Consider the following 12,674-nt stretch of genomic DNA (forward strand, 5'->3'; position numbering starts at 1 on the left):
TATTAGCAGAATAAAGGAGAAAAACTATAATCTCAATATATGTAGACAAAATATTTGACAAAATTCAGCATCTATTTATGATTTTAAAAAATGAGCAAATTAGGCTTAGAAGAGAACTTCCTCATCCTGATAAAGGACTTCTATTAAAAACTACAGCTAACATCATACTTAATGGTGAAATAATACTTTCCCCCTAAAATTGGGAACAATGCCTGCTCTCATTGCTCTTATTATACATCATATTAGGGGTCCTAGCTATTGAAGTAAGACAAAAAAAGGAAATAATAGACATTGTGATTGGAAAGGAATAAATAATACTATTTGCTTGGAAATGAAATTATTTTTCACACAGAAAATCTCAAACAAATGTACGTAATAGCTACCAGAACTAATAAGTGGGTTTAGCAAGGTTATAAGGTTCAGGGTTAGTATTTATACTAACAATGAATAATTAGAAATTGAAATTTTAGAAAAAGTACAGTAACACGAGAAACACAAATTACTTTGCTATATAGGTAACAAAATATATGCAGACCTGAAAACTACAAAAAAAAGATAAAAGAAATCAAAACAGACTTAAATAAATGGAGAGATATATGGTGTTCATGGATTAAAAGACCCAATATTGTCAAAATGTCAGCTAATCTTAATTTGTTCTCTAGATTAAATGCAATCCCAATAAAAATATCCCAACAGGGTTATTTGGTGTAAATTAACAAGCTGATTCTTAAGTATATATGGAAATTCAAAGAAACTAAAGTACCCAGAACAGTTTTGAAAAATAACTATAAAGCTTCAGAAATCAAGACAGTGTGCTATCTGCAAAACAATAGACACACAAATCAATGGAAAAGAATAGAGAATTTAGAAATAGTGCCACACGTTTATGGCTATTTATTTTCGACAAAGGCGCAAAGGCAATTCAATGGAGAAAGGATAGTCTTTAGTAAATTATGCTGATACATTTTTATATCCATATGCAAAAAAACAGATCCTCGACTCATACCTCCCATCATATACAAAAATTAATTCAAAATTGATCATGGATCTAAATGTAAAACGTAAAACTTGTGAAAGAAAACGTAGAAAATGTGATCTTGGTTTGGGCAAAGATTTTTTTATATGTAACATAAAAAAACACAAGTCATAAAAGGAAAAATACTGGTAAATTGGACTTGCTGAAAATTAAAATTCATTGGAAGACACTGTTAAGAAAATGAAAAAATAAGCCACACGCTGGAAAAAATATTTGCACAATGCAAATCTGATAGAGGTCTCACATTCAAAATATATAAAGAATTCTCGAATCTTAGTAAATAAACAACCCAATTAAAAAGTGTGTAGGTAAAATATTTGAACAGACACTTCAAGGAAAATATGTGGATGACAAATAAAGACATGAAAAAAAGCTCAACATCTTTAGTTATCAGGGAAATGCAAGTTAAAACCACAATGACTTTCTATTCCTTGTCAGAATGGCTACAAAACCCAAAACATACAATGACAAAAGCTGGTGACGATGCAGAACAATTAGAACCTTCATATATTTCCAGTGGGAATCCAGAATGGTACAGTCACTTTGGAAAACTGGCAGTTCCTAATAAAGTTAAACATATACTTACTGTATGACCCACCAGTCCTACTCCTTGGTATTTACCTGAGAGAAATGAAAACATATATTCATACAAAAATTTGTATGCAAAAGTTTATCGTGGTTTTACTCATAATTGAAAAATTGCCAGTAGCCGAAATAATTTTCAGCTGCTCATTGGATAAATAAACTGGTATAACCGTACAGTGGAATACTACTCAGCAATAAAGGAACTACTTGAAACACTGTAATGACATGGATGAATCTCATGCAGTGCAAAGTGAAAGAAGCCAGACACAAAAGTACATACTGTATGATTCCATTTGTGAGACATTCTTGAAAAGGCAAATCTGTAGGGACAGAAACTGGATTATTGGCTGTTGGGAAGTGGGGGTTGAGGAAGGTGTTGACTGCAAAAGAGCACAAGGGGAGTTTCTGGCGTGCTAGAACTTGACTGTATTTTGCTTGCAGTGGTGATTGTGAACTACGCATTTGTCTAAATTCCTAGATCTGCACATTAAAAATGTTGAATTTTATTAATATATTATTAATAGTTCAACAGAGGCCATGAGGAAAAGATTGATTAGTTTGATTATAATTAAAAAAAATATCATCTGGTAGATTAAAATGTTTTTTTCTAAGGTATCAAAGATACTTAGGTTTAGAAATCTGCACAAACATTTTTTTATTAATAATTAACCTCACTTTGTACAAGTGCAGCAGAGAGGTAAGCTGGTCAAGGTGCTTTAATGTTAAACACCTGAAAAAGAGGTTTGTTTGTTTATTTTTTTTAATGTGGTTGAGGAACGAAGGAGGAGCAAATGTAAGACAGTAAAGAAATAAAATGAAAGTTCCTTTCCATCTTAAATGTTTGACAGGTGTAATTTATGAAATAGCACTTTGTTCACTAGTTGTATTTTATTACTTAATGTAGTTACCTAAAACATTTTCATAAACTCTGAAATTAACTTTTAAGGATAGGTTCTTGAGTACATCAGAGATTTGTTACTGAATTGACCTAGGCATGTTAGGGAGGATTTAACCCATGAGAAAGAAAACATACTAAAACCTGATCTGAATTCAGATCTTCAACCATAACTATTCCAGCCAACCAGCTCTGGTACTCAAGGTATTGTAAGTACTGTGAAGCAGAAGTAATTTGTTCTATTCCTCAGTAAAGATCCAGGTGCTTACTTCATGGTTTCTCTTTAGTTAAAAGTTTGTTTCTTTAAGGCAAAAAGGTATTTTTGATTTCATAGTTTTTTCAAAATAGCAAAAGATGTTGCAAAACTATTTATAGCACATATGATAATGTTAAAATTACTAATTTTAGGTGAGCTGTTATAAATTAATAAGAAAAAAGCCACCATTTAGTAGAAAAATGGGGTTAGGACATGAACTGGCAATTTACAAAGTACAACAATGTGCATATAAAGAAATTTAATTTCATTGATAATTAAAAGATGTAAATTAAAACATGATTCTTATGTAGTTTATTAGATTGGCAAAGATTAAAGATAATTGAATATCCATTGATGGTGAAAGTATGAGCAAATAAAATCTGAATTGAAACGGTGTAAATTGGCACAGCCTTTTATTTTATTTATTTATTTATTTATTTATTTATTAGTTTCCGGTGCACAAAACAAAGTAATACTTAGACGTTTATCATTTATATCCCTCACACTGTGTCAACCCCCCTCCCCCCATCCACTATCACTCTGACATTGCACACATACGTTACATTTCCACTGTCTCTATTCCTAATGCTGTACTCCGCTTCTTGTAAGTATATACATATATATGTATATATATATACATATATATAAATAAAAACTTGTAGTTGACATTCATGAGTTATCATGAGCATATTTTACTGGGTTTTATAAACTAATGATGCTGTGAGGAAATACCTTTCATGTCTGGGGCAGATACTTAGGTCTTCATGCTGCAGTTCTTATGTCAGCTCTTATTTTTAAAAAATAGTTTTTCTGTCATATTTGTTGTGGTGGTTGTCTTCTTTCTGTTCTCAGTGTGCAGGCTTTTAGCTATTTTTTTTTGCCCTTTTGCTGCTTCTTAACTGTAATGATTTAAGAAACTGGTTGACCATTTTAGTTTTCTGTAAAATAAATTTAAGTAGGTTCTGGATAAAGGCCTGAGGAACATATCTGTGGCTGAAATTCATGAGCTCTATTTAATATGTGGACTTTGCGATAAATATCCTAAAGTTTTTGTGCTCACTTCTTGGTTTCTGGCTGCATGACAGAGGGGTGAAGCATTGTATTTGTTTTTAAGAGCTTTTGGAGAATGTTGCCTTTCATTTTTTAAGCCTATACATTTAATGTAGAAATACTAGATCTCTAAAGTGTAGTTAATCATCACGTGACTAGATGGTTTGTTTCTGAGCTGTCAGTTTTGAACTCAGAAATTCTTCCCCTGACATTGTTGGATAAAGTTAGGTTGTAAATGTGGATTTTAAAAAATCATTAATGATATGGATGGACGTGGCTAAAAGATTGTGAGGAACAATATTAGTAATTTTGGGTAGATCATATTGATTATAATTTTGTGATCAATTGAAAAATTTTATAGGTTCAAAGTCTAAAAAAATGTGATTAGATATGGAAAAAGATTTTCCTAAAAGATTGTCATCTTAAAAATCATGTAAAAATTATTGTAATTAATACGTAGGACATGGAAATAAAGGTAAAATTCTATTATAATGACTTAATGGGAAATTGGTATTATTTTATGAAGTTTGAGTTGTGTTTAAAATCAAAAGTTATTGCTATAGTTTACTCAACTCCATCTTTTCGCAATTTTTTCATTCTGTAAAATGTGCACCCCATTAAGATCCAGCATACATGTGTTCAGAACAGAAAGCTTAAACTCGTTTTCATTTAATTTCTTGCCTTCTGTGCTGACAAGTACTTTTTAACATATGTGCTCTGTGAAACATTGTGTTATAAGATAGTTGAATCCATATTTAATCATTTAATAAATATTTATTGAGGCCCTACTATATGCCAGACACTTTCCTAAGTGCTGGAGTACCTCATCTTAAACCAGAAATCTTTTCTTGTGAATCTTACATTCTAGTGGGAAGAGGCCAAGACTATAAAGAAATAAATTATATCAGGTGGTAGAAGTGTTGTGGAGATGACTAAGCAGCATACATAATAAAGAGTGACTGTGTTGGCAGGTTGCTCGTGGGACATGGAAGTTATGTGCTAAATGAGACCTGATATGACAATGGTATGTGATAAATTTATTAGAATATTTTAGGATATTTTTCCAAGCAGCAGAAGGTTGATGTAGAAAACCTCCAATGATTTGGAAAATGAAAAGTCAATGGCAACTTATGATTAGAGAGGTATATTTTATAGAGCATGTGTGGTGATAAAGTGTGTCTTCACTCAAAAACAAAGCTGTAACTTTAAAATTATGTTTGTGACTAATTAATAAAGTTGAAGTAACACACATGACACATGATTACTCCCTGATATCAGCAGATATAACGTGCTATGTATGATAAAGATTCAGTGAGATACCTGTTTGGCTAATTTTGTTTCCTCCTCTTTCCTCCATTTTCTTTACTTTAATGGAAGACATATACTTTAAAATGCATATTTCTACTTACCATTACAATTTTAGCTTCTAAAATCTAATTTTTGTGCTGTAATAATGGCATTATTTGTGTAAAAGTTTTTCTTAAATATTAACATGCTTTGTTTTCATATTATTTTCATCCATTTCTAGATGACACACAGAATATACATAAGGAAGATAAATGTTTAAGTCTGAGTATGCCTGTAATTACAGAAGAGGACGAGGAGAACGAAAGTTACAGTGAAACAGGTACAGATGAAATTCTGTCAAACTACTGAAGGAAAGCTATCTCATAGAACATCAAGGTTTAGAATCCTTGAAGAACGTGATGGTTGGCTGTGAGATCTTGTGATGTTTTTATCTTTGGCACGTTGGAGAATCTTAGTATTAATCATACCATTAATCAAGATACTTAAAAGTAGTAATTGGTAATCCCTCAATGATAATGAATATAATGTGTATTAAAATAATGCCTAATGACTTTTTTTCCCATTTGGGTGGTATATTCATTTGGCAAGCATTTATTGACTGCCTATCGTGTTTCAAGCACTAACTAGGTACAGAAATATAAAGATATATGTACTGCAAGAATTTAAGAACCATTTTATTTTTTATTACTATTTTTTAATTTATTTTTATTTATTTATTTTTTATTTTTTAAAGATTTTATTGGGGAAGGGGAACAGGACTTTATTGGGGAACAGTGTGTACTTCCAGGCCTTTTTTCCAAGTCAAGTTGTTTCCCTTTCAATCTTAGTTGTGGAGGGTGCCGTTCAGCTTCAAGTTGTTGTCCCTTCAGTCTTAGTTGTGGAGGGTGCAGCTCAGCTCCAGGTCCAGTTGCCGTTTTCTAGTTGCAGGGGGCACAGCCCACCATCCCTTGTGGGACTCGAGGAATTGAACTGGCAACCTTGTGGTTGAGAGGACGTGCTCCAAGCAATTGAGCCACCCGGGAGGCAGCTCAGCTCAAGGTGCCGTGTTCAATCTTAGTTGCAGGGGGCGGAGCCCACCATCCCTTGCAGGACTCAGGAATTGAACTGGCAACCTTGTGGTTGAGAGCCCACTGGCCCATGTGGGAATCGAACTGACAACCTTCGGAGTTAGGAGCCTGGAGCTCTAACTGCCTGAGCCACTGGGCCAGCCTGAACCGTTTTATTTTAATTATGGTGGTTATAGATCTGAGCATAGTGACTGGTCCATAATGGACCTAAGTAAATATTTGTTGAATGAGTCATACCAGTCTGTCCCGAAGAACTTTATAGTTTATTGTGGGAGAAAAACAAGTCAGTACATTATGGTAAAGAGGAACAGGGTGCCATAGAAGCATATAGAAGACAAAGAATATAATATATAATTAAAAGAGAGTATTTCTTCAGAAATCTGAGTGCTTCTGTGGTTTGCTTATGTCAGCATAAAACAATCCTTTATAATCTGGTGGTGAGTTTCAGACCATAGTTTCTCTCTAGTCTTGCTTGTTGGCTTTTACTGTTTGCAAACTATTAATCACATACATAAACCTTTATGGCTAGCTGGCAAGCTTGTGATTCTTAAAAAATTGGTTTTCATTAAATCTACTTATGCACATAGTTTAACAATTCAAATAATTTTGTAATACTCATTATAAGAAACCAGTCTTCTGACTCTGACTCCCATTTCTTACTCTCTATAGACAACCACTTTTAACTCTTTATTAATTGTGGTATTTACCTCTGGGTCTCTCAATAACATGTTATGTCATAACGTGAAATATTGTCATTTCTTCATATTTCAATTCTATTGATTATCTATTGACTTCCCACTGAGGAAGTAGAGGATTTAGTTCTCTTATATTCTTCACCTCCCATCCCAAGCACACGTATGCCTCCTGGCCCCCACTCTCCAAATATAATTATTATTTTAGTTGTATTGGTATTCAGCATTTACACAACATTATCGGCAGCAGGGCCATGTAATATACTATGATTCTTCCTTAATCTGTACATTTTTTCCCTAGAGTTAATAACTTTTTTTGCCTGATTTATTTCTTTTGTGTACTTATCATGGATTTATCCCCAGACTCTTCCTCAGTCATGTAAATCTCCTCTTAGGCATTTTATCAGTTTCACCTTTTTAAAGAAGTCTCTTCCAGACCGTGACCGCTTTACTCTGGACAGTGTTCATGGCTGGTTATACTCTGTCCTGGCTGCTGCTCTCTTCTAGGAATCCCTTTTCTTTCTCTTAACTTTTCCGTTGTTTTTTCTCATTCCTTGTCCAGTCACTCTGCTTTTGTTTTTCATTGGTGGGGAATATTTCTTTTCTTTACACCTTAATCTCCATGTTTTTGTATCTTCTATTATTTTCTTTGTTTTTAATGACCAGTAACTGTTAGGTTCACAATTATTTCTCAATGGACACTTATTTGCGTGTTGGTTCTGGCATCTGGTATGGTAGCCAAAAAGATGTATGGTACTAGTGTTTTGGGTTAATTTTCAGGTTAACCTGAAATGAAATTGAAATCTTAGGCATTTTATCTCTCTTAGCACTGTCCTAGGTACCTTTCAGATCTGGCACATGAGGTCCATGCTTATTATAGGAAGAGCATACCCAAGAAACAGCTTCAAAGTAGCTTACTACTGTGTTTCCCCGAAAATAAGACCTAGCAGGACCATCAGCTCTAATGCGTCTTTTGGAGCAAAAATTAATATGAGACTCAGTCTTATTTTAGTATAATAGTGAAATTATTTTACTATAATAGTAAAATAAGACTGGGTCTTATATAATATATAATGTAATGTAGTATACTATAATAATACTGGGTCTTATATTAATTTTTGCTCCAAAAGACACATTAGAGCTGATGGTCCTGCGAGGTCTTATTTTCGGGGAAACATGGGATTAAGTAGGATTTAGGATGACTAGGGTGTACATTAGTATGTTTTCAACAGCACTATCATTTTGAAGAAGAAAATCACGTATGTCAGGTTTAAGATTTCTTATTGGAGCTTTGCTGTGATGCCATTCTTATTTAATACCAATTAAACATCTATATAGTTTAAATGTATATTAGCAGCTAAGTATTACTTTTTTAAGGCCTGACAGACTTCTTATTTTTATGTCTTTAGAGTTCACTGCACCCAAGAGGAAAAGAAAACACAGAACAAAGAGCTTGGTATAGAGTTCTGAATTTTGAGCTTTCTGACAGAAGAAAATATTTTATGTTTTGTGTATTGAACAGGAAGGTTGCCACTATTAAAAATAATTCTTCAAATATATGGTGATGGGAGAACTGACTCAGGTTGGTGAACACACAATGGGATTTATAGATGATATAATACAGAATTGTATGCCTGAAATCTATGTAATTTTACTAACAATTGTCACCCTAATAAATTTAAAAAAAAACAAACTACAGTGTGCTGGAGAGTGAGAGAAAGAGACAAGAATAATTAACCAGTTAATAACTGTGGGCCAACAGACAAAAGACTGCTCCTATTCCTAAACGTATGTTGGAGTTTTGAATCAACTTTCATAGCGACCACTAGAAGCCACAGTGTACTGCTTATGCACGAACTTTCAGGAAAAAAAAATAATTCTTCTGGGAAACTGTAGGTTATTTTTTTTTGAAATGGCAATACTTTAACATACTCTAGAATAAAAGTACAAAAAATTAGAATAAGAATTTGCTCTGAAATTTAATTTTAACATTTTCTTTTGTGAAAGCTGCATAGAGATAAAATTTAGATTTAGAATGTTACAGAAATAATTCTGCCTTGTTGCACCCAAGAGAAATAAATACCTACCACCCCCCCACACACAAAATCCTGTTTTTTGCAGATTACTAATATTTCCTACAACTTCCTGTGATATTGTACTATATTAGTACAGTTGTAGTAATATTGTATTGTATTTAAAATATTGTATTTAAAATATTTTTCTTGAAATACTAATGTTTATTACATGTAAATGGCTATTTTGTGTCTGGTAATGGTTTTGTTTATGATGTGTATTAATTATTTTATATTGTATGGCTAAGTACACTAAAGTTTTTGCCTTATTTGCTTTATTTTTTAGTATGTGGAACATACATCGGTAGTAACTTATGTGATAACTTAGGAAGCTCAGTTTCGACTTCTGCAATCAATTAAATATTCTTTGGTGCTCATTGTAAAGCTCCCTTTGGCCTAACATTTATGTATGTATGCATCTATATCTATATCTCTCTCTCTACATTTTATAGTATGATTAGTAAAATATGTTCAGTACAACATTACTGATTATTTCTAGTAAAACCTTTAAGAGGGTAATATAAATTCCAGAATGTGTCTATGGTACAGAATCGTTGGTACTCAGAAAAAAATTTTATAGCTTCCTGAATGTGCCTCTCTGTTAATTTCTCATTTGAGACATTTAAATGGAGGTTGCCTGTGCCATGTTGTTTAAGTTGCTGCCATCTCCATGTCATATGGTTGACTCAGCCTGTCTTACAGTATACCCCGTGCTGTTTTCCAGCATTGTTAATGCAGGAATTCTGCAGATGTCTTGTGAGTGACATTGTGTGATATCTATAATCTTTTGAAATCAAAATACTGACGTTAGCCCAACTAAGACTTTCATTTATTACAGTCTATGTCATCACACTAACTACTAAACAAAATTGTTTCCCGTGACTGACTTCAGATGTTTCTGGTAATAGATGGGGCAGTTTTTATAATGTGGACATTGGCAGAGCTTCTGGGATTTAAATATTCTAGGGGTGAGCCACTCGGAGGTATGGGTCCATTATTGGCCACTTGTGTATCAAGTTATTTGCTAGAACTTGTCTGATCATTAACGTTTAGAAACACTTTACAGATTACACAGTGAGTTACCCTCTATTTTTTTTTGTAACAGTACTTATGTTATACAGTGGTACCTTGGTTTCCGAATCCATTCCAAAAGACCGTTCGAGTTCTGAAACATTCGAAAACAGCCGACAGCTAGGCCTCAAGATCCTTGCACTCAGCAGAAACTGCGTGACGTGTTTGACTTGCGAGGCATGTTCGAGAACCGAAGCATTTACTTACGGGTTTACGGTGTTTGTAAACCGAAGTGTTCGTCAACAGAGACGTTCGAAAACCAAGGTACTACTGTACAAGGTATCATTTCATTGTACAATGAAGAAACTGTACCTCAGGATGGTAAATACCTTGCTCACATTCACAACATTAGTAAATGGTGCATCTGAGGATACAAATGCAGGGCTCGCCCATAATTTCAGTGTCATTTTATATAAGCCGACAGAAATGGAAATCCAGACAGATACTCTTGACTGCAACCAATGAAGCCCTATTTCAAAATGGCTTAAACAAGAAGGAAAGTATTTTTTAACCAGTTGAATCTCAGTGTGGGGTGGCTCTGGGTTACATATATCTGGGTTATATCATTTCAATGATGGCTTCATACATTCAAGTTTGGGTCCGTAGGGAAAGATTTTTATTAGTGCAGGGAACTGTTTACCAGCCAAATTCCTAGATGCTAGCCAAGGACCAACGTTGCAAGCAAGCGTTTCTCAGGTAGCAGTCTCAGACCTACTACGTTACATCTTTTCTGCACAGGTGGGTTCATTTCATTTTTCACTATTTCGTTGTGTTGACCTTTGTGTGTATACCTTGCCTCACTTATGTTAGTATTTCTGTTGGATAAATCTACATGTGAATTTGCTTATCAAAGAGTATGTGTTTAAAATTTTGATAATTATTGCCAAATTGAACTCCAGAAAGACTGCCAGTTTACATTCCTACTAATAGTATTTGCGAGGGACTCTCCCCACCTCCATTACACTGGTTATCAATCTTTATAATCATTGTCAGTTGAATACAGCCTGGATCTTAAGAACAGAAAATGTAGAAAGATGAAAGTAGCAAAACTGTACTAAGCAGATGTGAGTTGTTACTGGTTACATCTGACAAGAGTGCAGTGCTTTAGCCAATAGCAAGTTTTTCATGAACATATTCTGCAGATAGGGGGTGAATCACTTGATGGAAATGAAACCTACTGAACAGAGTTCAAATGGAAAATATTTGTGTTTAACAGTGAGTTTTCAGAATTAAAATGTGGTCTCCAAACACTTGTTACTTACTAAATTAAGCTCTTTGTATGTTCAACTTAATCACAATAAAATGTACCAAGTCCTAAATACATGATTTTAATATTAAATATTTACTAAATTAATGGTTTGTAAGGGAAGAGGCATTGTGGTCATGTTTATAAACCTGAGCTGTATTTCAAACGATACCTCTACTTTCAGAAATCATAATATATGAAAGTATATTCAAAGTCGAGAATTGGAATTATAGTGGTTTTAATGCTATATGCCAGGTTTACTTGGAGGATCTAAAAAACAAACCATGAATAAAAGAAGTGGGACCATAAGGAAAATGAGGTTGTATGGATGACTATTAGGAGAATATTTTTCACTTTGAAATTGAAATGTTGTAATTTATTTATTCAGAAGGAAAATACCCTGGAAATGTGCAGTTCTGTATGAGAAATCTTAGTGTGTTGTCTTCGTTTCTTTTCTGGTACTATTAAAAGTTTATGTTGTTGTAAGCACACCTAAGATCCAATGCGTGTTTATAATCCCTTTCTGTTAATGCTTCAAAGGTTTTCTAATTGTGAGTAGACGTATTCATATAAGTACCGCGTGCTAACCGATTGCGCCACTGGAGCTCCAAGTAGACGTATTCAACATGGGGAAACATTCCCACTCTTTTAACTTCCAATTAAAGTGCATGTTCCCTGAAACAAACACAGTTGTACCATCTGCAAGGTGTTTTCTACTGCCAAAGGAGGAATAATGGTCCAACTTTTAGGCAAAGACTTTGTCTTCTACGGGGATTTCCACAACAGTGTTATAGGGAAATTCATTAAAAATGCATGTATCTAAATGTTTTGAATACTTGTAATTTTCTCACCTAGAAACTAAGAAGTTAAAAATTTGTATCCTAGTTTTGCCACTGATTCATTGTGCATCCTTAAAGAATTCATTTCTTTTCAAATCTTTTCTCAGCTGTAAATTCAAGGTAATACAGAAGATTTTACTGAGTTGTCAGAAGTATTACGAACTGCATAATGCTTTGAAAATGCAAAGATATGAATACTAAACTTCAAAATAATTGCCGCTGGAAAGTGTACGCTTTTAATATACATTTGCAACCCAAGGAAACCGGCGTAATTATTAGTGCTTAATGTGATTTTTGAGGTGATTTTCTTATGTCATAATAATTAAAAGGTTATGTGTTTACACAGAAACTCAGATTGACAGGAGACAAAGCTCTTATCGCTCAATCGACAACCTAAGGAGCACCTGGTTTCTTTTTTTCAACTTGAATTAGTTATAATATATATCCTCTTCCTAATAGCCTATTTTGGTTATGACAAAAAGATTCACACATATATGGAGAGAGAAAATATCTTTAATTGAAGTTTCTTTAAAAATGAGTTTTATGACCTGAATATT

At 33.6% G+C, this 12,674-nt stretch overlaps 1 protein-coding gene across 3 annotated transcripts in view; it reads left to right on the forward strand.

Annotated features, from left to right (window-relative positions):
* Window positions 1-11,769, forward strand: part of SNAPC1 (small nuclear RNA activating complex polypeptide 1) — a 28,121-nt gene extending 16,352 nt beyond the window's left edge. Inside the window, exons 9-12 of one of the 3 annotated variants that reach the window (XR_013993336.1) lie at window positions 5,351-5,449; window positions 8,299-8,471; window positions 9,248-10,065; window positions 10,297-11,769. Coding sequence is in view for 1 of the 3 variants with exons in the window: in XM_081048250.1 (XP_080904376.1) it covers window positions 5,351-5,449; window positions 8,299-8,351 (152 nt within the window). In the remaining 2 variants the exon portion in view is untranslated. Of the gene's footprint in view, window positions 1-5,350; window positions 5,450-8,298 lie in introns of all 3 variants that reach the window. The other 2 variants (XR_013993335.1, XM_081048250.1) reach the window with 2 other exon arrangements.
* The last annotated feature ends 905 nt before the right edge of the window (window positions 11,770-12,674 follow it).

Source organism: Rhinolophus hipposideros (genome assembly GCF_964194185.1).
Source record: "Rhinolophus hipposideros genome assembly, chromosome: 5".
Lineage (NCBI taxonomy): Eukaryota > Metazoa > Chordata > Mammalia > Chiroptera > Rhinolophidae > Rhinolophus > Rhinolophus hipposideros.